The 26,865-nt window shown below is 41.2% G+C and overlaps 1 protein-coding gene across 1 annotated transcript; it reads left to right on the top strand.

Moving 5' to 3' along the window:
- Positions 1–1,084: 1,084 nt before the first annotated feature.
- Positions 1,085–19,979, top strand: gna12a (guanine nucleotide binding protein (G protein) alpha 12a). The gene is made up of 6 exons (XM_070856392.1): positions 1,085–1,825; positions 6,980–7,198; positions 17,382–17,432; positions 17,541–17,741; positions 18,017–18,223; positions 18,479–19,979. Exons 1-6 carry the CDS (start codon positions 1,508–1,510, stop codon positions 18,638–18,640), a joined length of 1,158 nt encoding a protein of 385 aa, XP_070712493.1. The 5' UTR covers positions 1,085–1,507; the 3' UTR covers positions 18,641–19,979.
- The last annotated feature ends 6,886 nt before the right edge of the window (positions 19,980–26,865 follow it).

Here is a 26,865-nt window from a genome sequence, read left to right on the forward strand (position 1 = left end):
AAAGCTGAAATGGTAAATGACCTGCTCTTGTATTTTTACCTGATCTTAAGGCTCTGTGGAGGAGCCGTGCGTCAAAATCTAGTTTTGATACCTTTGACATTGCAGTTGATTTTACACTAACATCCTCAAACAAAGTTGTTTTTCATCATATTATCCCAATTTACAGTAAACTTGGGGCATGGTAAGTATTTCAGCTAGGGAATAAGGGCTAGTTTCTGAGCCTCTTGGCAAAATTATTTGATCAAAATCCAACCTGAGTCACCTGATATACTGAAAAATATATTAACAGTGTCGTCTGCTAATTATAAAACTTTAATTACTTAAACTGCTGGTTTCTACAAAGCCAAAACTATAGTGGAAAATAAAACAGTGGGTCTCCAGACAGTTAAACAGCAGTTAGTCAGTAGAAATGAGGATTTATTTATGTGTATCAGCTGATAAACCTCAGGTGTGGTCTTGACCTTTGACCTTTACTGTTAACCTAACATGGATGTTTGAATATTCAAACAAAGCTGTGTTACTGTAATTATTGCCTGTCGTTTGTATGCACACTCTTTGTGCTCATTTTGTTTCTATTACATGTGTTAATTTATAGTTGTTGTGTTTTATTCGCGGTGTGTTAGAATTAGCAGCTGTGTTGTATTTAGTTTAAAATTTTTCATTTGGACCACACTTTTATAGTTGTACTCGTGCCTTATTTGGATATTCGATCAGTTTTTTATTTTTATTAATTTTTTTTAAATACTTGTATTAAGTTTGGATCACAGGAAGCCACCTTCCTGCAATGACAGAAGCTCCAATAACAAAAAATGACAAACAAATTTTAGAAAATATCCACTCACCGAAAAATAGTTAAATAAAATGTAGCCCACATTATATCTGTATATCTCACTTCGCTGTTCACCCCAGTTCTCAGGTGGGTGTCCCTCCCTCCGTGTAGTGTCCGCGGGCGTCCCCTGACGGTGGTCCCCGGTAGAGCCCCGGTGCCCCCCCCGTCAGTGTGACCGTCCCACCACCGCCCGGAGGAGCTGCTCTCCCTCCGCTGGCCAAGTTCACAAACCCGCTGGCTGTGTTTGGAGAGTTTGGATGGGCTGTCCCAGCGTGCGTGTGCGTCCTCGCATTGCTTGTACTATTGTTTTGCTCTGGATGGATGGACCGACTCCTCATCAAGTTTAGATCTTTTTTTATGCCCAGGACGGACTCAAGCATTTCATTATTATTATTATTTGTAAACTTTTGCAACATTTACCGACTTTGTTTCCTCTCTATCCAGATTGATTTCTGTTGATGGCGCGGTCTAACCAAGATGGACACGGGTTGTCTGCCGGTTGGGGACTAGATAACTGCTTCACCCATTAAACATAAATGTAGACTTTACTGAACTCACTGAACACGTTTTATTTATCAAGTGGATGTAAGCGGACTGGGTCATTTCCACCCCAGAGGTCACATCCTAGAATGAACATTTTCCCACTGAAGTTTCGGTGAACTTTTCCCACGACTCGCCATGTCGGGAGTGGTCCGCACCCTGAGCCGCTGCCTGCTCCCGGCCGAGGCCAGCAGGGACCCGGGCAGCAGCAAGGAGAGGAGCCGGGAGAGGGACGCGGCGCAGGAGCGGGAGGCGCGGCGCAGGAGCCGGGAGATAGACGCGATGCTCGCCCGGGAGAGGAGAGCCGTCCGCCGGCTGGTCAAGATCCTGCTGCTCGGGGCCGGTGAGAGCGGAAAGTCCACATTCCTCAAACAGATGCGCATCATTAACGGGCAAGAGTTTGATAAAAAGGCACTTCTGGATTTCCGGGACACCATCTATGAGAATATACTGAAGGTAAGAACAAGTAGTTCAGGGCCTTCAGGGAAACGTTACAGCCTTGAGTCCAAAGTTTAAATTACCAACTCCCTTTTCCCTGAAAGTTTGAAATAAGTTAAACCATCTTAAATATGTAGACTGAAGTTCAAAAAGGATGAAACTGGTATGCAGGAGACATATAGATCAGAGTTGATTAATCAGTTAGTCGATTGGTTGAAGGGTAACCAGTGAGAAAGTTGACAGTGGATTAATCATTTAACATTGTCAACTGTTCAATGGTTCCAGCTTCTCCAAATGTGAAGGTCCTGTGCTTTATTTTTAATGGTGGATAAGTGAAAATAATTAATTTTTAAACTGTTTTTTCAGACATTGAAGCAAACAAGCAAATGTCAATTTAGGCACTGGGAAATCACGATGGGCATTTTCCTCTATTTCTGACATGTTCTGGACCAAACCATTGTTGATTAATTGAGAAAATAACCAGATTCCGAATAATCATTATTTGCAGTCCTGACATCGACATTTTCATCCCACAGTTGAGGCTCACAGACACACACATACTCACTCTAACACACAGAGGTTTGTTGACATAGTACATATTTTTATCCTGAAGTGTGTGTGTGTGTGTGTGTGTGTGTGTGTGTGTGTGTGTGTGTGTGTGTGTGTGTGTGCTGTCCCTTTGTTTGCTGTCATGGCTGGGCCTCCTTCACCAGCTAACAATACCAGACTATTCCTGAGGGATGAGCACATCCGCCCTGAGTGCCACACAGCCCAGACAAGGATGATAAGAGGCTGCACTTCTACACAGCCGAGGCCGTACACAATACCCTCCCTGAATACCAGCATACAGTGGTGGTGCTGTCTCGGCTCACATTGTGAACAAGACCCCCCCCCATACACCCCGTACACACATTTGACCACCACCTAACCTTCTTTAAAAACACACAATGCCTGATGTGTAGAAGGACACAGGAAAGGCAGAAATTGCAAGAAATCACATGACTGGAAAGGCACCATCTGTGCCTGCCATGCCCACATTACATCCAGAGATATACAGCAGAATGTGTACATAAAAATAGAAATAGAAATGAGAATCCATATCCTCTTATTAAACAACATCAGACACACTAGTAGGGTTAGTCGCAGTAACAATTAATCTCTCTATTGAATGTCATATAAATGTCAGAAAATAGTCAAAGATGTCCAAAGTGAAGTCTTCAAATTGCTTGTCTTGTCTCACCAACTATCCAAAGAGCCGCCCAAAAGTCGTGTACATTCAAATACAACAGCAGCAAACAGCGATCAGATGATTATTTCCAGAAATGACTAATTGACAGCTGAGAGTTTGTAGTGACTGTCCTCCTGTACATATGCTCTATATATACGTATATATTTTACGTAATGTGAAATTATGTAAAATATATCATAAATAGAAAACACTTCATTGGCCACTAAAGGCCTTGAGAACGAAGATACAGGAACCAGTGGTTAAACAACACATCAACACTGCATGTGCAAAGTAAACTATAATGGATGTAAACATGACACTATAAACTGACCATGATTCCACTAATAAAGCAGAGATACGTGGGTGTTTTAAAGTTGGACGTTACCTGAACAGTTGTTTATGTGGTTTGGGATGTCGGTGGAGGATCAGCCTCACCTGTGGAGAGGACCTCGCCCCCGTCGCCCTCCTTCATGGGAACCAAATTATATAGAAAGAGAACAAAGCGGGAAGGAAGGCAGATGAAACAGCTGAAGAAAAGCATACAGGTGTGAAGCCCAATGAGGCTTACAGAAATAAATAATGTAGAGGTGGAGTTCAGGTGTTTTCCCACTGTTTGAATCTTAGTAATTATAGCTCCAGCAGTAGGGGATAAATCTCTGGCATAATCCTCATCAAAGTGGATTTATTTATTCCTCATAAATTTAAATGAAACTAAAAAACTTTGTGTCCCAATTTAACTCAAGTGTAATTTTGTTTCTTTCTTTTTGGAAATTAATGATGAACTAATTTACAAGCGGTTACGTCTTTGCCTCTTTCTTAGCCGCTTATCATCCCGTTTCCTTTAATTTTCCCATTAAGTAGCTTTAAGGTTGGAACAATCAAATTATTCCACGCTGTTGGTTTCATAAACGGGTCATTCTTTATTAGCTCAGTGCAGCTCCTCATTTCATCGTATTAAAGCCCCAAAACTCAACACACAGCTGGAGTTAGAAATTAAGTTCTGTGGGTTTCAACACCGTTTGAATTGTACGGGTTGAAGAGCTTAATTATTACTAAATGCTTAGTATTACAGGTTACAGCTGCAACTATTAATCCATTAATCCATTAGTTGACAAAACATTTGTCCGCAACCGGACATTTGAGGACGTCATCTTGGGCTTTGGGAAACGCTGCTCGACATTTATCACCGTGTGCTGACATTTCATAGACCAAACAACAAATCGATTAATCGAGAAAACGACTGACAGTGAAAATAAAGTCGGAGCCCTGTTACAGGACAGGAGGAGAGGCTGGTTACCTGCCTCGATGCTGCAGAATAACAGTTTGTATGTCCTCTATCTCCCCATATTTTGAGTGGAAAGGCCGGCACAGTGCTGGAGGCGGAGGCTGAGGCAGTTCATGGGGAGGATAACATTAATACAGGAAAGCACCTCCTTTCGAATTGTAAAACAGTGATTAATGAAACAGAGCAATCTTCAGTCCCAGTTGCTGCCACCATAGGCGACTGCTTATAATGCCATTCACCACGTCGTGACTGTGAGGCTACCAGTTGAGACATTTTCGTGGTTTTCATGTGGTCACATACTAATGAGACTATTGCCAATAAGAGTTGGTCTTTTCTCAAAGTCTGCTTCGCCTTTAATAATGTTTCGCAACCCCTCTTTTCCATAGTATTGGTCTCCATGTTTTGGCTTTTTGGAGTGTTTGTCGGAAACACCCTCCTTCAACACCTTTCTGACGATGGCTTTAGGGGTGCAGTGTCCGACCATCTGTGTAACTTTCCAAAGCCATCGATCCAGCATTCATGTGTAATTGATAAGCCGATTGGCCACCACTCCCAGTATAAACACTTTTCATGTTGTGGTGTGGCGTGAACCGACAACGCGCCATACAAACCACCTCGTCTCTAGTACGACTGGCCCTTTACAGACAGTCCATCTTTCAAAGGACGCAGTCTACAAAGGCTCAACCTGGTCCTTATCAGCTGTAAGTCCTCATCAAATTGACAGCAATGTTTCAACACCAGGGGTGAACTAGGATTAAGGTAAATTACACTCCACTTTATTACAGGAGTTGTGAAATTTCACTTGAACAGCAGGATAGAAGCCCCCCTTTTATCTGTAAAGAAAAAGGACAGCATGAATTCCATAATAGTTTTTCCACTGGTCTAGAAGTTTATGTTTATCTGCTTAAAATAACCTGAGTATGTGATATTTCCCGCCTATTTAAGTTGAGTAGGTTCACCTGAATGCCCCAATTAAAAAAACGACCATCTCATGTAAGAGTATGAGAAGGATACTCCGTTGTTGCCTCTAAATTTGGGCAAAAGATGGATGCATTTCTTTTCAATAATTTGAAGGGCACTTTTGAACAGGACAGAATTGGTCAGCTTGTTTTGGTTTTAATATTTGTGGTGTAGAAATGAAGATGATTTATTGCAGATAGACAGGCTGATCAGCAGGAAAACAGACAGCCAGACAGACACCCAGGCATACAGGAAGAGAGACAGACAGGACTATCATGTTGAACATCATGCTACAAACACACAGATCATTAAACTGATGAGGTTAAAGTTGGCTGACGGGCAGAAAAAATGGAGATGATTACATGTAAATCGTGAGTGGATGCGGCTCAAAGCTCACTCACAGTGACTCTGTTGGTTTTTTGTTTGTTTTTTTTTACTGCCTGCACGCTGCTGTTCGATCTGCATCTGTGTCAGATTATGGTTACATGTGTGTCTTTGTGTTAAACACTTGTTTGTTTTTGTCAGCCTTACTCATTTTACTGTAAAAACAAAATCAGAAAATCGGACAGGCTTAAAGACACACCACAGCACTGAGTCAGACTGCACACACACACACACTCATAGCAGCGGCATGAGTGAGAAATTCTATTAACAGTCACGTCTTCCTTTTATTTTCTTGTAATTGCCTTTTTCACAACCACGCCTCCTGTTCCACATCGGAGGGGATCTCTCTTTGAATTTCTATGTCTGACATTTCTTCCAGATTTTTTCCTCACTGAGGGTTTTTTAGAGGATTTTCCCCGTCTTTGTAGAGACAAGGTTGAGCTGGGTTGGCAGCTGTTGTGGGCCTGTAAAGCTCATTGAGTGCGATATTAAGCTGTACAAATAAACCTGACCAGACTTGGACTAGACTATTGCACAAGGGCTAGGTGGTCATGACTCACTAACACACACACACACACATATACACACCACTCACATATACTCACATCCCTTAACCCACCGTGACCTTTGAAACACTTTGTAGTTCACTGATATTGTTTGCTTCTTAGCTCCTCTGTTGTTTCAATCAATACATGAAGCAAACAGGCTCTGATAATACAGCAGATGTTGAACTTTAAGATGTCAGTGTATTATCAAGCCATGAAAACAGGAGGAAAGGAAAATATGTTACAGGTCAACAAGCAACAGCAGCAAAATAGACTAAATAAATAAAAAGAATAAAAATGATAGAGGTAGTAAGTCATAAATAAAACACTGTCTTGGAAAATAGACTTAAACTGAATTTTCTGCCAAATACATCATGAGATGCTGAATTGGAGCAATTAGAAGGAATGGATTAAAAAGGTTTAATTAAACTAGAGAAAAGGAGACACAGATATAAAACACTGAGTGTGTGTTGGTTAGTTTGATCACTCTGGAGGAGACCTCCCACACAGATCAGTCCACATGGTTCCTTTCAGAAAACCATCAGCAGCCACACATTCATATGTTTGAGTGTGTGTGTTACTCCATGTTTACCAGTAACGCTAGACTCGGTCTTGACGTTTTTCCCAGGAAGCAGCACATGCAGTATGAATCTTTTTCCTCTGTGTGGTCAGGAAATATTTGTACAGTATTGCTGATGTTAGAAAAAGCAGCTGTTTCACCACTTCACCACATTCAGGCTCATATACGCTCTGATTGTGTGTTTACGCAGGGCATGCGCGTCCTGGTGGACGCCCGGGACAAGCTGGGCATCAGCTGGCAGAGCTGTGAGAACGAGAAGCAGGGCATGCTGGTGATGTCGTGGGAGGGACGCGTGGGCGGCTCGGGTGTCGAGCCAAGTGAGTTTCAGCTGTACGTGATGGCACTGAGCGCGCTCTGGGCAGACAACGGCATACAAGGGGCCTACGCACGACGCTCCGAGTTCCAACTGGTGAGTAGATCAGTGCCATAACATACAGTTTATCCCTTTTACTTCCTCTTCAGGAGCTTCAATTTCATCTTCATCAGTATTAATATTCTGTATCACTTTGCTCCAAGTCTTTATTGGGGATGTATACAAACTTTGGATGTCTTGTGCATCAGTTTTACTAATTTCCCCTAAATTCAGACGTATTTGGTATCTTTCAGGAAATTTCAGGATCTGCAGTAGATTTTACAATTAAGTTTTGTGGGTTTGAACCATGTTTGGCAGCACATGAAGAATTTGAGATGATGGCTGCTTGTTAAGGATGGAGGAATGGATGATGTAGATGGATGGATGACTGTTCCTGATGACAGTTTAATGATATACCTCCTCTTTAATGGTCCCATATTCTGCTCATTTTAAAGTTCCTACTTGTATTTGGAGGTCCTACTAGTAAAGGGTTACTTGGTTTAATGTTCACATTAAATCACAAAACACATTATTGTTCTCATAGCAGACATCGCGGCTACCGCTGTTTTCAGCCTCTGTGTGAACGCTCTGTTTTAAAAGAACGAGACAATCTGCTGCTTTGGTTTTGCCTTTGACATCTTGGTGATACTGTCAGCAGGCGTTAGGGAGGAAAGAACAATGGTGGCCAGCAAGGTAGAGTTAGGACGTTTTTAGTGGGCGGAGACAGTGGGCTTGCTGAAGGAGGTCACATGCTTAACAGATCCCCTTATGATGTCATAAGGGGAGCCAAATCTAAACAGTTTGTTTTCACACTGAAAGATGGAGCAGGAGAAAAAGAGAGAGGACAGCCTTTACTCAGAGTTTGGCGGTCTGTAGGCACAACTGGGTCACATACTTATGTTGAAAAGACATTAAAAAGTGCATTTTGCATAATATTTTAAGAATTAGTGTAGATTTCAGTCTTCATGTTCTGGAATGATAAATTATTACATTTGTATTGGCCTGTTTTAACAGTATCAAACCATCCTTAAAAATGTCTTAAACCCCTCATGCAGCAGCCCACTCACTCTATGTAGCATATCACAAACTCTCTATAAGTCTGTCAGTCTGAAAATGAAGCTCTTATGCTAAATCCTCTCATGACACGTCACATTAGCCTTCAGCTTATTCACTGACTAAGAGTCATCATCAGTCATCAGATTACTCAGCGGCTGACCTGATGCTTCACATTTGATGTGTCTCAGTAGTCAAAGACTATCCGATGAGTGACCTGTGACCAATCAGGACTTTCCTAATCTGTCAGTGTGAAAATGTAATTTTCCTTTTCTGTGTCGACTCTGTTTCTGGTTAAAAGATGTAAGGCCTCCTTTTTTCTCTATAGCACACGCCAAAGAATATCCTGCAACTGAATTCACAATTGCTCTCCATCATTTCTGTCTCATTCCAGTGTGAGCTGTTAAACTGAGGAATACTGCCAAAAAACCTTTTATAAAAAATAGGAAAAAAACCTTGCACTGTGTGTTTACCCAATTTGTACCTCCTGCAGCCATGGCACTGCACTACAAAGGCTGAGCACAGTAACTACTGCTTTCATTTAATGTCTTTTTTGGCTGATTATTTCACCCAAAAAAAGCTGCGGCTATCTCACGAGCTATCTTTCACTTAATGTAGCCCTGTTATTTTAGCTGTCTAGTTAGCTGTCTTTCTATGGCAGCGATGTAGTAAAAGTGGTGATGAGTCCTGCAGCATACCACAGCCAAAGATACAGATACTGTGCTTCAGCTAGGATTTTAGGTCCATTACTGCAAATTATTAAATCTGTTTTCTTGGACATCACACATTTCTATGGTATAATATTTGTTTATATATTAAAAACAGAAAGGTTTAGTGCGTATTGTCTTTGTGGGACAGCATAATTTTGTATGCCGTCAGTTTACAGGATATTTCCACATCACTTGAGTGATTTCAGTTGTCTAGAGTAAATGTCTGCATATTAACTGGTTTTCTACAGCCAGGAGTCACAAAGCTAATAATCATTGACAAGGCTCACAACTGCAGAGGAAGTAACTGGATGTTTTTAACTGCCAACTCAAGAAAGAAGTCACAGTGAAGGAGCATTGCACCGAGTATTTATTGTTTTTCTGTGTAACTTACTTCTCACATTTTTTTGTTTGGAGACTGTCCAAAAATGTAATCATTTTTTTCTTGAGTGGAAATGGAGCCAATGAAGTGGAGCCCTGTAGAGTTTCATCTAACACGCAACACTGCAAACCTTCTACTGTGTAACTAATCACACTGAATAGATGGAAAATAAAGCAGTGTTTTATTTTCATAATAGTGACAATAGCACAAAATGAAATGGCAGCTTTGCTTTTATAAATATCAGACTGAGATGCAGTACATTTCTTGACCTTTGATGACTTGAAAGCCTCGATATCATCATCATTTTTGTCTGCACCATCTTAACCAAACTGTTTTGTTATCAGTCAGTCATTTGGATGGAGCTAGTGAATAGTAAGGGGGTGAATCCAGGGCTGTCTCAATGGACCACTTCTTGAGCGTGCCCTGAGTTACAATTCATTAATTGCCCTTGAGTTTAATTTTATTTGATACAATTTAGGGCAATTTCACATCAGATAGGACACATTTATGCCAAGTCAGTTGAGAGCTTGTCCCTGCTGTAGTGTCACTTTGTAATTTAGGCCAATAAAAGAGGCGTATATGATGTTTTAAATCTTTGTGTAGCCTTAAAGCTGCTCTAATCAAGGCATCAAATCGTTGCATGTGAAAGGGTTTGCTTGTCGTCATTAACCAACTTGGCTGTTCTTTTAAACCTTTAAATCGATATTTTGGTGTCACAGCCCATGACGTTATTGTATTGGTTTACTCTCATCAGTGTCTGTTCCAGCTGAAGAATACAGTGGAGCGTTTAGCAGCTAAAGAGCTCTATATTTTCTTTATTCTCCATACTCTCAGGAGCTCAAAGAGACAGATTATTGGACTCAAATGATGTTTTTAACTGTTTGCCAACTCATATCAACTTCAAAAGATGATATATGTCAGTGATGAGTTGTTGAAATGCCCCCAGGTGCCAAAACAATCAAGTAATGCAGGTTTGAATTATACTGAAATGCTTAAATAGTCCATATAAAAAAAATACAGGTCTAGAAAGAATAACATCAGATGACTGGTAGCTCCTTCTCTCCATCTCAGGTCAGACCATTCTTCTTTTACAGACGTCTGAGTTCATATCTTCTTATACTGCCTGAGGAGTGCCTAGTTTAAAGCAGCCACTCAATGTAGTTTAAAGAACAATTTATGAACAACAGAATGGCTGCAGAACCATTTGGTTTAACAAGTAACTCTATAAGTGTCTACGCATATGCCGTGAAGGGCCAGACAGACTGTTAATTACACTTAATGGTTCAGCAGAACGTCGTAAATGATCACTAACCATATTGTCTGCATTGTGAATGTCTCACAACAGCCATCACCAGCCGGGCTTGTTGTCAGTGCCGTTAGTATTGGCTGTAGCAGCTAGTGTAGAAGCTGGTTTATTTCTACTTCATTATAAGTGACACAGCAGATATACTTTGCGTTCAGAGCTGTAAGTTTGACCTTTTACCCCGTTACACGTTTATCAGTGACAAAACAATCTAAGAGTCAGACAGAAGCCACTTCCGTCTCTCTTTCACTTAACATACTGTTAGTGTGTGTGGGATGTCATTGCACAGCTTTGGGTCAGACTGCCTTGTCTTATCTGGAGTGATAAAGCTCGTACAGCACAGCTGCACAGGCTTGCGGACATCACTCTGACTTAAAGGATAAAGCCGGTGATATTCTTTGTTTTTCTTTTTGTCAACAAATTCCACGAGAAGACCAAAAGGAGCACATATTGTCCGTGTAAAGTCTGATACAGTTGATTCCTCAGTGCCATAGACCTCCGTTGTTGTCTAAAAACTATTAAAAACACATCAGTGAGCCGCACTGGGTGACATGGCCACAGTAGTTTATTTTGAGTCAGTCTCACATACACATCTTACTGCTCCTGTTAATACTCACTAGTGCATGGAAATGTGTATTAAAGGAAAATGTTTATTTCCTTATCAGTGTGTCATTATCATGGCATTACTGAGTAGGGGGTTATGTATATGTATGTATACGTATACATACATATATATATCTTACAAGACAACAATGTAAACAGACTGTTAATTTCTCTCACATGCACACTCGCCAAATCAAGAGCGACTTGCAGTCTCAAACATGTATACACAGCAGTTACCTGGCAAGTCAGTGGGAGAATCACTTTATCAATTCTTTTTCACTCCATTTTATACACAGGCTTGAAATACAGGCATCACACACAGGACCTATAGACATGCAGTGTGGAGAGAGGGATGAGTGATGGGCTGCCAAGTAGTGGAGTTCAGTGGCTTGCTCAAACTGTGCCCAGGAGGTGAACTTGCACCTCTCCAACTACCAGTCCACAGTCCGTACCGGGCTCCATTCTGGACTCGAATCGGCTACCCTCTAGTTCCCAAGTTCCTCCAAAGTTACTGCAAAAGAACATACTAACTTAGAGGCCACTGTCTTTTACTTTTGTTTGGATTTATGTAAAATTTAACTTAGTGTGGAAAACAGTAAGAGGCTTGTGTAGTGATGGGGCGGCTGTGGCTCAGCGGAAGAGTTGGTCGTCCATCTATGGTAAGGTCAGTGATTCGATCCCTGGCTCCTCTAAGTCAGCGTGTCAAAGTGTCCTTGAGCAAGACACTGAACCCCAGCTTGCTCCAGAAGCATAGCTTAAGTGTGTGAATGTGTGTGTGAAAATGAATGATGTGTGAATGGGTGAAAGTGGATGTAATGTAAAAGCACTTTGAGTAGTCGAAATGACTAGAATACAAATACAGACCATTTACCATTTTGTGTTGCTGAGTCTCTACAACTCAGGCGGCGAGTGCAAAGTTAGCATGGCCCATAGTCAGAATTACCATAATTATGGCAATAAGATGTTGGTTAAAAATGCTGCCGCAGAAAATAGTCCCAAAAATGCACTATTTGCTCCTGTTTTACCCTTATTTTCTGAAAACGACAGCACTCAGCTGTTTAAGAAAATCACTTGAAAGTATATAATTGTAAATGAAAGTATAACTGTAACCCTTACTAAAGATTTACAGCTTTAGTACAGACAAATAGGCCTGGGTGCTGTGTGTCACAGACCAGAAAGTGAAACTGCAAAGTACTGAGATATGGTCGAACATGCAGTTGGTTCTGATCTTGTCATGAGATTTGTTGATACTGAGAAACGTATAGAAGAACACCAGCCTTCTCCTTTCAAAGAAAGAAAAGCCAAAATGTCTACCGTGGAATGATTATGCTGAGTTAGATGCTCTCCACCTCCCCCTTCTCTCCACTCTCTGAGAGGTTTTCCGGGGATACCACAGTCAGCTTTTCCCAGGCACGGCTGGAGCTGAGCCACAGGCTGACAGAGAGAGAGGGAGGGAGAAAGAGAGAGGGAGAGGGAGAGTCAGATGGGTGGAAGAAAGAAAAGGAGTGGAAAGTAGAGAAGACGGGATGGGGAGGCAGAGAGAGCGAGAAAACGCAGTGAGGGCGAAGTGAAGATAGAGAGAGAAAAACAAACTGAAAGCGAACACATGCATGGATTTTGTTTACTTGCAGGCTTGTCTGTGTTCCCACCACACCCAGATAACACACAGTTTGATATGGGATATAAACACCAAAATCTCTTCTGCTTGACAAAAACAAGGCCGTATGTCATGCTGTGACGGTAAACTGTTACTGTCGTCAACAGCAGCACAGACATCCTGAGTAAAGGAGGTATGAGTTGAGACCGTACTGTACAGGGAACTTTGAAGCCCCACATAAAGGCTATAAATGCTGAAACATATGCACAGACACACACACACATTCCCCCCATATGGTTGACTGTATGAGATTTCAACCTGGAAGTCTGCCGCTGCTGTTGTAAGCAGCATTGGCTATACTGTATGTACAGTATGTAAAGCTGTAAAAAATGTCTGGAAGCATCTACAGATTGGAAAAATCTTTTTTTGTGGTTTCGGTGTAGTGTTTCCCTTCCTACAGTTCTTCCTCGTGTATGTGAGTGTGTGCGCATGTGTTTGATGGGTCAAACATTCCCCCATAACAACCAAAAAAGTAATCACATTTCTTTTGGTTTAAAAATGAAAGGAGTCAAGTCTTATTTTCATGGTGTTTGCCATCATTTCTATCAGTTGCTCTCACCAAAGTAATTGCTGAGATCTGGAAACACAGCAAGAGTAGTAGAAGAGACTTTTCTTTTCTTGAAGTGAAACAGTGAGTGAGTGCACCCAAAATGTTGGTAATGATGCCTCACTGCCCAGAAAGTACAGCAGGTCAAGGCTGAACCGGGAAGTCTGTCTATAAACTGACGGATGTTTACATCAGCCAGTTTGGGTCCTAACTTTACTGCTCGCCCTCGTTTTCTCTTCCAAATAAGTTTGGCTAACTTGGCGGTTTGTTTAAAACGTGTCTGACTGCTTGACTGCTGGACTTTCAGCAACTTTCAGCAATTAACCTGGCGTACAAAAATCCAAAAATTAACTACAATTATAGAAATATTAGTTACTCTTAAAGCATATATACAACAAACAAATACATGTATGAACAGTGTATCGCAATAAGTAGATATATTGATTACTGGTGTATTAAATGTAGTTTTTATTGAAAAAAGCAAGAAATCTGAAGATGTCACTTTGACAGACTAAAAGATTATTCAGTTAATTGAAGTATAATCCGCTGATTAATCTATAATGAAAATAGGAGTAGTATTAGTCAGATCCCTAAGTGTTTACTCATTATATTCACCAGGTGAGTTACTATACCAGCGTAGTTTGTGGTTAAAGGACTGCAGCAGTCAAACAACAGTGGCATCCAGTCACACACACACACACACACACACGTGGCACACATATACCTGAGGCCACACACACACACACACACACACACACCACACACACACACACTGCATAATGTGAGCTTATTCAGGTCTTTGCTGTAATAAAGCCCCTAATCTGCCCATACACGCCATGAATGGAGACATTCCTCCAGCCTTACTCAACCACACACACTCCCATACAAATCCAGACACACACACACTCGGAAAGCTATAATTTACAATTTTACTACTTGTAGATCTGCATTATACCAGACTACAACTCATCTTTGGCCTAATAATATTAATTGATTTTGATATTTAGTTTTATTCCACCACCACACGATGAGGTTGTTAAATTTCTGCTGACGTATGTGTGCATGTGTGTGTGTGTGTGTGTGTGTGTGTGTGTGTGCCTGTGTCTCTGTCTGTGTTTGCGTATCCCTTCATCTCTGGGAATTCCCCTCTCCCTGCTTTTCCCTGCGACCAGCCCCTCCTCCTGTTCACGTCCAGCTGAACCAATCGGAGTCCCCGGCTTTGTGTTTCCTATTGCTGTGACACTGTAGGTCAGCGGCTGGGTCACGGGGTTACATCTCACCCGCACAGGGGGCACGTTTCCTGGTTCTTACGCGACATGTCATGGCCGACAGAGATGATTTCACATCTTTCACAACAGCCACATGGGGAGTTTTCACTGATTCTGTTCAACCAGCGTGACAGAAACTGAAAATGTGCAAAGTTTGGGAAACGCTGTCGTCAACACGGGTTTATAGAGGAATAATGATATATTGTGGTTAGGCCCAAGTGTGTGTGTGTGTGTGTGTGTGTGTGTGTGTCCGTGTGTATGTGTGTATGTGTGTGATGGTAGTGCTAAAATGACTGTATCTGGATTCTGTCTGACTCGCTAATCCCTCCCTCCCTCCCCCATGTCTCACCCTGCTGTTTTCACACACACAGCTGTTTCCTGTTGAATGTGTGTGTGTGTGTGTGTGTGTGTTTTAAAGAGAGAGAGGGAGGAAGAGAGAGATTCACTTTTAAACTGTTGTTGAGAATCATAAGTATAAAGTCGAACTGTACAACTATTGTTTCATCCCAAAAATATTGAATTACAGACCAACGTTTGAAGCAAGTTTCACCCCATTTACCACAAATTAAATGATACACAGCTTAACATCACACCAAACCATTTTGTAAATCATTCTGCTGTGATGTAGAAAACTGAATCTACATTTGCTGCTTTCCCAGACACCCACCGGTTTCCATTCATTTCCGAACAGCATAAAAATAATTTAGCAGCTTCCGAAATCTGTCACCCGACGGTGAAGATCATCCTGCAGATAAAACACAAAACCACTCAACAGTAGCTTAGCACTGACAAAAAGGAACGCAGACTTTATGTTCACTGTGATGGATTAGACAACTCAATTTGGAGAGTCAGCTGATTGATTTTCAATTTGTACGGAAATGAGAAGAACTCAATGGCTGCCTTAAACAGCAGGAAAAAGACATGCAAAACGATCGGTGTGTGTTCCAAATCAGCAAAAATCTCAAGTATATAGACTTGTAGTTAAAAACACTCCAAATGATCATTGCAGGGACACTCATCAGAGTTGTTGGGCTGATTGTAGCTCTGATTTCTTTCTTCCAAACACAAATAAAAATAAACTCAGAGTCCGTCCCAGTCTGGTTCAGTGGATGTTGTCAGTCAGGAGGTAAAATCAGATGCTTATCGTGTTTGATGTTTGTAATTGTTTAATAAAGTCATTTTCTCATGAAGACTGTCAGGACATGTTTGATTCTTATGAGTGGAATCAGGACTTCATGTACTGGAAGAAATATGTCAATTATTATATAATTCAGCCGACACTGAAGTTCTCTCACTTCTAGCTTTGTTTGCACAGTCTCACAGTCTCTGTGGTCCACGTCTCCACATACATGTGATGTTTTCCTCGTTTCTTTTCTGCCCTTTTCTGCACAAACACAACACAAATGATCTGAAATCCATTTTAATGGAAGTCCATTTCTGTCAAAGTTAAATTACAAAAACTGAAATCCTTCCCTACCCGTCATCCAATGTGTTGAACGCTTCTCATTCAATATGTGCTGGTTTCTTACTTTGAAGATTAAAAAGGTCTGTGTGTTGGTGGAAATATTTGTTATGTGTGAGATGTCTAGTTAAGTAGTTTCTTGGCTACTTGACAGGGGTAGCAGAACATGCAGGAAACAAAACACTGATATATTTTCACCTTATATAGTTATTATGGCAAATGTGTTAGTCAACTGTTGCCTGTGTACACATCCAGCAGACACAGAGCCAAATTAGCATTCATTTGGAGTCGTGTTTCTGCCAATTTGATGAATTTATGTCAAATTTTTACTCTCCTTTTACCAACTCCTGAGGGAAATGTTTGGTTCTTTAGCTCCTAAATGCTCCACTGTGTTCACCAGCTAGTCGCTCTCTTTGTCTGCCTGCTATTTAGCTCTGGACAGGCAGGATACATCAGAGCTGTTTCATTAAAACCAACTGCTGCTAGAAACAAGCCTAATGATGTTTGTGGGAAAAGCAAAATAATGCACTGAAAGACACCAAAATACTTGGGACAAACATACTGAGGACAAAGTTGGGTGATAATTCTCGCTGGGTTTGTAATTTGTGAGCAAATTACTCTTGTTGTCCTTGTTTTAACTGTATGTCTATTCTATGGAAGTACATTGAGAGCAACGGAAAAAAACTCCTCGTATGTGTACATATGCTTGGCCAAGAAAACCGATTGTGCTTCTGATTTGATATGTTGTTAATATAAAAATACTGATGAGTGCAGCTTTAATGTCTCTTTATAGAACTTTATAGAGTTGTGTTAGTCGCAGTGCGGCAATCTGAACAAGTGCACCAGGTATGATTGTGAGGTGATACACTGATAAACAATGTTCCGAGTATGAGTTACATAAGTTCAGAATACAGTACTGTGCGTCAAACCTGCCTATAAAAGTAGCTTTACAAGTATGTTACAAAGAGTATGTTACAAAAAATATAACTGGGCTGATATGATTATGGTGGGTCACATGGTTTCTGTCCTTTGTTCCTGATTTGGTAGAAGACATCGATTGATGTATTATTAAGTCAATAACAGTATGACAGCTTCCATGAAATGTGAATTAAATAAGGAAGAAATACAAGAAATGAAATTGTTTAGAAGAAGTGTTGTAACCGGATTATTTGGGTCTTTTAAGGTTGGTTAATGTTTAATAAGATGACTCGATTGCATTTTGCATCTGCAATTGATTTTTTTTTCTTCCTGCCTACAGAGTGAGTCAGTCAAATACTTCCTGGATAACTTGGATCGTATTGGTCAACTGGTGAGTCACAGTGACTTGTTAAATCTGAAGTGCTCTTTGTATTTCTTCACCTCTTTCAACTTGTAAAACAAAGTTTATTCCCCCCCTCCGTTTTTTTTTTATTTTTAGAACTATATCCCAAGCAAGCAGGACATTTTGTTTGCGAGGAAAGCGACTAAAGGCATCGTCGAGCACGACTTTATCATCAAGAAGATTCCTTTCAAGATGGTGGATGTCGGAGGTCAGAGGTCCCAGAGGCAGAAGTGGTTTCAGTGTTTCGACGGCATCACGTCGATACTCTTCATGGTTTCATCGTCGGAGTACGATCAGGTACCATTCAAGCACACACGTTGGTGTAAAGACAGTGTGATGATTATTCTCTTGACTTTCAGAATTACGAAATAGATGAGAAACATCAGAGAGACACAACGTTTGAGATTTACACAAAGCTCTCTTTGTGGTTGGCTTGGAAACTTGATTGTTCCCTCAGTCGTGGCTTCGGTTCAAATCAGCAGTCATATGATGACGAATGAATCCTTAATTGGTGCACAGATAAAACCTGTCTGTGTGTGTGTGTGTGTGTGTGTGTGTACGTGTGATTGCAGGTCTTAATGGAGGATCGGAGGACAAACCGTTTGGTGGAGAGTATGAATATCTTTGAGACGATCGTCAACAACAAGCTCTTCCTCAACGTGTCCATCATCCTCTTCCTCAACAAAACAGACCTGCTGGTGGAAAAGATTCGCACAGTGGACATCCGCAAGAACTTTCCCGAGTTCAGAGGAGACCCACGCAGGCTAGAGGATGTACAGGTACATGCACACACGCGCACACACCAAAAACACAGAGCTTGCACATGCTTACATTTAAAAAGCAAATTAGAAACCTGGTCACCGGCCAAGAGATCGACTTTCCTCTGAAGAAAACTAGCTGGGGAAACCTTGTTTTGTCTAATCCCTACCTGAATTACAGCAAGGGTTTCTCATAGACATTTAAGAAAAATCTGATTACTATAGAAAGCTGACTGTCACCTGGTTACTTAAGCGTCCCTGCTTTGCTCTTTCCAGGCGTTCCTGGTGCAGTCGTTCAGCCGCAAGAGGAGGAACCGAGGGAAGCCGCTCTTCCACCACTTTACCACTGCTGTAGACACAGAAAATATCCGTTTTGTCTTTCACGCCGTCAAGGACACCATCCTGCAGGAAAACCTCAAAGATATCATGCTGCAGTGACCTTCACGCTGCAGACGACTGTAAACTGTGAAATCAGCCATGAATCCAGGCCTTGAGGACCACAGAGCAGGCCCGCTTTGTTCTGACACTACAGCCCACGAGTGCATATTAACATTGACCCATGGAGCAGCTAGTTGACCCACATAGTGGATTTAACTGTGGAGCCATGAAGAGACTCTGGTTGGCCTATGTCGGCCCCTGTGGAAATTGTGAGGATCATAGAGGACACAATCCTGCATTTAACCTGTATAAATGTGCGTATGCTGGAAAGACAGTCGCCCTCTCCTTCTTGTAGCATGGTCTCACCTTCATACACGTGTTAGAAAATATTTTACATACAAAAAAGTTTGAGAAAAGCACCAATTACATGACATGAGCACTGAAAGTGTTTTTTTCTCAGATGTATATATGACTAATGACAACCCTGTCACTAAACCAAGTCAGACTGCTGACGGTTGAACAGTAGCTGGATCACACTGTGTGAGCAAGAAGTAGGAGGAGAGATGAGGGAAAAGAAAGAAAGAATAAGGAAGAAAGAAAGTGTAGAGCGAGCTGAAGAATGCCTTGTCCTAATGTACACGTGACAGAGGGAGAGGGGTGAGGGTTTGGGCTCATACTGGTCATATGCTGTGTTATGTGATAAGGTTGCACAAGTGTTCCTGTCAATGAACTTTAACAGAGGAATGAGACGAGTCTCTCTTATGCTCCATGTTCTCCCCTGTGCTGTCTTTCTCTCTATCTTTAACACTCCTCTCCTGGTTGTGTTTATTCTCCTGCTCCCGCCATTAAAGATGAACAGCTGCAGATATCAAGTCTTATCCCTCTTATCCTATCCCTCTCCTCTCCTCTCCTCTGTGACACAATAGGCAGATTGTTCGTCCCCTCCCTCTCCTGCAGAAACAGTAGACGGTCAAATTAGAGACTTCTCTAAGAAATACGCAGACACAGAAACACACAGCTCCTGTTCTTGCATGAATTATGGTTCATTTGTGTCCCAATGTCTTCTATTTCTCACCAACATCCCAGTAGATGTACCACAATAGCCTGGACTTAACTTGAGGCATATTCTAAGTATCACCTTGACAAGAATGCTACGGTTACACTCCTTGTTCCCATTATTTTGTCCTGTAAACATGAAGGGAACAGCAGAGAATGACAGGGCTGAACTGTAAATGACCTTATTCCCACGTTGCCAGCGGCCATTTTGGACTTCTGTTGTAGTCGGGGTGGGGAGTCAACCTAGAAGATTGGAACAAAACACCAAAACTGTAGCAAGTGACCAAACAAGCCTGAACAAAAACAGGGAAATTAATGATCCACAATGAGTTTCTTTCCTCCACAGAGCCTGGTGTTTTTTATACTTCTATACCAAGTCACATAGAAGAAAGTCATCATCCGTTTGTTTGTAGTCAGTTAAACCACTGGTTAGGTTTAGCGCTGCAATAGATATTTGATTAGTCAATTAGTCAACCAACAGAAATCAGCAACAATATGACCGGTCAATACATTCTGATTTGAATGTGATTGAATTCCGGCAAAGCAACCAATTTAAAGACTTCATCTGTGGCTCTAGGAAATTGTCTTCACTATTTTGTAAAATTTTCAGCTGCACTTGTCAATATTTTTATGTTACAATGGAAAAGATTACTGTTTACTGTGGAGGGAGTCGTTTAAGTGATGAAGCAACAGGGAATTATCACTCAACCCTGCAGTTTCCAGCAGCTCTACTGAGCGTTTTAGTGTCTTTCAGCTCATTGTTTTGGTTTTACAGCCCACAACACGGCTCACTCAAACAGCAGGCGGCTTCACACCACCTGCTCAGTATCAGACAGCAGACAGCCAATGTTAGTAGCTAACAAACATACTGGAGCGTCCAGCAGCTAATGAGCCAGATTCTTACCTCAGGAGTTGGTTAAGACCAAACCAGAGCTAAAAGTGGAGTGAATGTTAGTATCACATTAAATAAAGTGACCAGAGGCACGACTCCAAATCAATGTTGCTCTGTATCAACTTTATATGGTGATAATACACTCAGTGGCAACTTTATTAGTTGTGTCTCAAGGCAAGTATCTAATAAGGCAATCATGTGGCAGGAACTCAGTACATAAAAAGTTCAGTTGTAGTTCAGACCTAACATCAGAATGGGGAAGTTTCACACAGGATCGTTTGAGTACCTTAAAAACTGCTGATCACGTCCATCGGCCTGTAATGTTTACAGAGAACTGTGTGAAACTACCAAGTTTTAGAAAGCTGTACCTAATAAAATGGCCACTAAGTGTATGTTGTGCTCACAGCTTTTTGAAACGCCCCCTAGCAGGTTTAATGTTGATTCATTCATTCGTTCATTTAATCAAAACAAGTGTCCACAGATTAACCACTAATTACAAAATCACTTGTTGCAGCCATATTTTACCAGTGAGAGTCAGCTGGTAATGTAGCATAAGTAAAAAGTACTGTTGCCATGGTTACTTGCATTTAAATACCTTTCTGCTCTGATTTATGAGCAGAACTATGTCTGAGGTGTGATTTTAATGGCTACCTGCTCCCCAACCAGAAACATTTGTTTTCAGAACTTGTTAAAAATTTGAACCCATATCCTTCTTTTGATTCCTCCAATCAGTTTTTCTAATGTGTTTTGAAGTGGAGAATCCATGAAATGAAAATGCTGACTTGATTCCTAACATTGGCATCATGTGCATTGTGGTACGCAGCAGAAAGACACAGCTGGGCTGCTCCTCCCACCCTGAGTATTAATTCCTAATGGCCTTGAGGGGAATGAGGCTCATCACGAGCACTTCCATGCACCGTATTATAAGACTGTATTAAACTGTGTAATTTGTTTGTGTTTGCATAGTGATTTATGGCCCTTTTGTGCATGTCCATACATCTTGTACATAGGATACTGTAAGTATTTGACTGACACTGTGTGTAATGTGGTAATCTTACAATACAAACACCACTCTGTCTAACAGTATCACTGTAAATGTTAACATTGCTGCAACATTTGCCGTAAACTAACCTACCTTTTCCACTCACAAGTTTTTTTGTAAGTTTCGTCATTGCACTGGATGTGTCCTGGAGAGAAAACAACCAGAAAGGAAATGGTCTGGGGGGGAAAAAGGCAATGAAACAAATAAACAGGCGACAGACTTTTAAAGGCAAGCAGGATGGAGGCAGAGGATGAAAAGAGGAAGGTCTTCTGCTGTTGTTTTTTGTTTCCCAGTGCCTTGGCTCTGTGCTCTGTGGTGAAATACACTGCCGTTTGCTGACATGCTGTTTCTTTATTTTCTCAGTGTGGGCGCCTGCGTGTGTTTGAGTGTGTATACGGAAAAGCAAGAGGTCAAGACCCTCTGAGCTGGAGAGTGAAAAGTGCTAGAAAGATTAGCAGACAGAGGCAGAGAGACAGAGACATGTGGAAAAAAATATTCAAATATGTTTTTCTTGTATCCTGGGGCAGTTTTATGAACATGAGAGGCCATCTTGCAAAGTCAAAACGCAGAGAATTGAGCTCCTGATAATTAATGTCATACTGATGTACAGCCTGGAGGCATTCATTCCACATAATGTAATATAAACCTCATCAGCCAGAGATATCAGACCGTCGGCCCTAAGAGTAACGCTGAAGTCAGGCGATATCTCCGTTACCCAGCAGAGTCTGACCTTTGCTTTGGCTTTTAATCAGAGGAGCTCTGATACATAACAGACTGCAAGTCTCGAGAGAGAGGGAGGGAGCACAGAAACAACTAGACCAGAGTATTAGAGTTGTTTTAGAAATCACTAGTTAACATAGATTTATTTGCACAGGAAGTGAGTAGAATGTAATTTAAGGTCTTAACATACACCGCACAAACACATGTGACAGCCTACGGGACCTCTGGAACCACAAAAGACAGAAGTGACCCTGTGAATGCTTAGGCACAGACGGGGGGAGGGACAGACAAAGGGAGGAAGAGGGAATACAAGAAAAAGTAAGAGGATAGAGGGAGGGAGGGGGAGAGAGAGTAGAGGGGGAGGAGGAGGAGGTCATGTTTCCTCTGTTGAGCCCACTTCCTGTCCTGATCCCAAAATGGAGAGACTGTAAGAACGACATCCCTTTGCAGAGCCTGTTTCAGTCTCCCCCTCCCTCCCTCTCTCCCTCCCTCCCTCCCTCCCTCCCACACACACACACACACACACACACACACATTAGAGAAACCCAAACCAGTCTCCCGCGGTATCCTACAAAGGAGATGAGAGGGAAAAGCAGGGAGCAGAAAAATATATCCCCAGTGGTCTCTGAAACATAAGGAAGCCTTCGTTTATAGAGGCAGAGAGGCGCAGGACATTTTGTCCTCAAGTTGCACTGCACCATGTGTTTGTTATATGTGGCCTATATATGTGTGTGTGTGTGTGTGTGTGTGCTAACTAAATGCTGTGGTCAGCATCAAAACATCAGAATAGTTTAAGTCATTAAATGAAGTTGAAAGTGAAATTGACTTTATCCGTGTCTTAAGAGGAACAAATAGCAACTTGCAACATAATCAAATGATTTTTTTCTTACTTCTTTTTACTTTAATTGAACTAATGTTCCTGTGCTACTGAGTCTTTACCTGATAGATATCGTTCCTGCGTGGAATAGTTCACTGACTTTGGATTTAACACACAGAAAACTTAATAATATCTAAATATCCTATAACTCCCCATAATTTGACCTAAGAAAGGCTCATCACCTGCCATTAGCATTAGATTGACGCAGCTGATTAAAAGCTATGAGACGTGCATCTGTAAAGATAAGATGCTGCCATCTTTTTTGTGCATGCTGATGGAATAGAAACAGAAATTGGTAGTTGGTTGATAAAGTGATTACGTTGCTCCTCACAATGAACGTTAACCCATCCTGAGATATTCAGCTGCCCTAGACTGTCTGTACTCGTTGCTGTGGTTTTCTGGAGAAAAAAAAAATCAGGCCACCAAAAAAATGAAACATCAAATGTCCTGCCATTTATGCAGAACACCATGGCAACCACCTATTAAAAACGTAGTGACACCCCAGCAACTTACCCTGATTCAAAATATGTTAGCAACACTTTTCTAGACACATGGCAACTGCCTCACATCACCTTAGCAACCACCTAGTAGCCATAGGAACCACCTCGTAATACCCTAGAAACATATCAGAACATATTAGCATTCACCTAGCAACACCAGAAACGACCCCAAAGACCACACATGTAAATGCACAATGAACCACCGCAAACAACATTTAAGCGGCTCCGTCATGCAAACTTCTCAGTAACACCAGAAAACCAGCTAGCAAAAAATTGCTTGCTCCCATTGTCACCTTTGTAGCTACATGGCAACCGCTAAACACCTTAATGTAACACTAGCCTGAAAGTGTAACCTTTCTACACTTTAATAAGTTATGGATAGTTAATGCATTAGTTAATACATTAGAGAACTAGTAGATATTAGAGGTGTTGGAGAGATATTAGTGAAATTTCAGGAAGGTCACTTGACTAGCAAATACAGACGTGAGTGCCACCACACACATGTATCTTCATAACTGTGTGTGTGTGTGTGTGTGTGTGTGTGTGGTGGTGGTGGGTTGAGAGTGTACTCGGCTGCATGTGTGTGAGTGAATGTGGTCTCATGACTCTGGTTAAGATGATGTTTCCCTTAGGCTGTTTTGATTGGACCAACAGCTGAACTCTGATATTTAATAATGAGCCAAGTACTCCCTCAGTTTCTGCCTCAAACACACACACACACACACACACACACACACACACTCAGGGAGCTCACCAAACCATTGAATCACACAGTGAAATATAAACAACTAGTGGTTCATTAGCTGATGATCTGGCCATGACACATCACTGGACCCCAGGCTTTCTGTTTTAGTTCACACTGACAGTGGATCTAACTTTCTGATGCCTGATCTTATCGGCTCTGCAGGACGTGCTTTCTCTTGTGGAGAGGAGCCTTGAGGACAGATGTGTATTTTTGAGCAGAGATGAGAACAGCAGATACACACGCACATGGATGGATGATGATAAGCAAAACTGAAGATGTGTGCATAATCTTGAAATATCTACTTTATGCCTTTTATGGAAACAACATGTTAGTCAGTTACACCTTCATAGTTTGAATCTTTACAAGAAAGTTTGGGAGAGTGAGACACAGAGACGCACTGGGTGGATGTCTCCCTCTGCTGGTGATGCAACATTTTAATCCACTGCGGTGCTGCAGTTTCAGTACATTTAGATTCATCTCTAACCTTTAAAGAAATCTAAAGTAGTCTTTGACAGGCACATTTTAAAATTCTATACGCACTCTCACAGCCATTTCTAACTAATAAAATATCATGCTTCAAATTTACAGCTGTAAAGCCAAATAGAGAGGATGTTGGGATAAACTACAGATGAAAGCACAAAATATAAAGGAAATGAAAGAAAATAACCACTCTACCAAAGATTTCTGGTAAATAAAAAGTGATTTTTGCAGTTTTGCAGACTTCAAACACTGTCTTTTGTCTCCCAGGAGACAAAAATCTATTCCTTGACATGTTCTGTCAATGTACCCACGCAGATTGTACACGTCTGCCAGAGTTTGTGTGAGTCAGTCACAAAGCACAGCTGCACTCACGTTTGACACATTTAAGCCTAAATTTAACATCACGTCTCCCTCAGTGAACACGTGACCTGTCATCATGAGTAAGTAAGCCTTTTATGATAAAACTTGTTGCTGATCCTGGTCTTTAGGTCACTATTGCTCAACACAAAATAGTGGATTTTGATTGAATGCATAGATAATACCTGCTGTTAGAGCCTTTGCCATCTGGCTAATTGTTCGTACATTTCCAGACAATTCCGTCAGAAGGGAAAGTACACGTCAGGAAAAGTTCAGCAGTTTGTCTATTTTTCTACAAAACCTCTTAAACCTGTGTTTTAAAGTTCTTCTTTTATTGTGTGGAGAGAAAAAAAAAGATCAGCTTTCAACTGTCAGATCTCACATGGAGTAATTAATGTCTCAGAGTACATCATTACTAATGCATCATTTACTCTTTAAATTACATGCACACCATTGTTATTCATTCAGCAGTCTATCAACGCTGGCAGCATGATGTTTTCCTCTCCGCTTGCTCCAAGAATGAAAATAACAAGCTGCAATTACTCTCACTGCTTGGGGAGGTGGGACGATGACGGCACATATCTCTACAATCAAGACCTGTACTTTTTATTTATCTCAGTGATATCAGGTGAAGCAAACCGGGGGGGGGCAAAAATGGTATCCTTCAACAAGGCGAACGGCCGTGTTAAAATTTAACCCTCAAGTCTTCTTGCTGTTGTTAAATGCATAAAAATATTAGATCTGTTGATGTCACTGAGGCTATGAATGGTCTGATGGTGTTAATAAAATTGAATAATTTAATGAATGGATCCAGGTGGACACGGGCTTTACACTGACATTCAAAGTAACACCTTTCCTGTTGGTGGTGGGGGCTTGTGGGAGAAGAGAAAGTGGAGACTTTATTTCTGTTATAGACAATAGAACAGTATTTGTCTAACATACAGTTATATCATTACTCAACAAACTCTCCAGAGTTTAAACGTTTTGTAGGATACCAGGATACCTTTTATGGTAAATTTGTGATATCTCTTTAATGTAATGTTGCAGATGTTCAAAATATCCAATTTTTATATATATATTTTTGGGATGCCGTCATTCATCTACAATAGAGGTTTCCCTGAAAAGCAAATTTCATATTAAGTCTTTAAGCCTCTCTCTTTAATTTTTAATATTCATGAGTGAAGAAGCAGTAATCAAAGTAAAAGCTTGGGAAACAGCATCATTACTTATTACTAATGTAACACTAAAGGGACTCTGCTAATATGCTTCATCAGGACTGTGATCAGATTTAAGTAACAGGGACATGGCAACCTAAGCAAACATCGTCAGATTTGATTCAAATTAAGCTAAATCCTGACTGATGCATGGAGGGAGGCAACAGTGTGTTTTTCCACTTGAGCTCAGCCAACTTCTAACCAGTAAGAGGAGCTATTGTTCTTGTCTGAGGGAATTAAAACTGGTTGAAAATTGTGCGTTCATGTACTGTAGGACCTCCGTCACTCACAGGAAGAAGCTGATGGAGAAAATGTGCGTTCAGGCCTTTTGAGAAGGATATTTTATCAGTCATACAGTTAGGTTTTCTCTGTCTGTGTTTACAAACTGGTGACAAGACTTGA

The sequence above is a fragment of the Pempheris klunzingeri genome, chromosome 3 (genome assembly GCF_042242105.1).
Source record: "Pempheris klunzingeri isolate RE-2024b chromosome 3, fPemKlu1.hap1, whole genome shotgun sequence".
NCBI classification, from domain to species: domain Eukaryota; kingdom Metazoa; phylum Chordata; class Actinopteri; order Acropomatiformes; family Pempheridae; genus Pempheris; species Pempheris klunzingeri.

What these genes read in the sequence shown, in the direction of transcription:
- gna12a (XM_070856392.1), top strand. Translation starts at nt 1,508, where the DNA reads ATGTCGGGAGTGGTCCGCACCCTGAGCCGCTGCCTGCTCCCGGCCGAG. An exon ending in TCTATGAGAATATACTGAAG is followed by an intron (nt 1,826 to 6,979) that starts GTAAGAACAAGT and finishes GTGTTTACGCAG; the next exon opens with GGCATGCGCGTCCTGGTGGA. An exon ending in GACGCTCCGAGTTCCAACTG is followed by an intron (nt 7,199 to 17,381) that starts GTGAGTAGATCA and finishes TCCTGCCTACAG; the next exon opens with AGTGAGTCAGTCAAATACTT.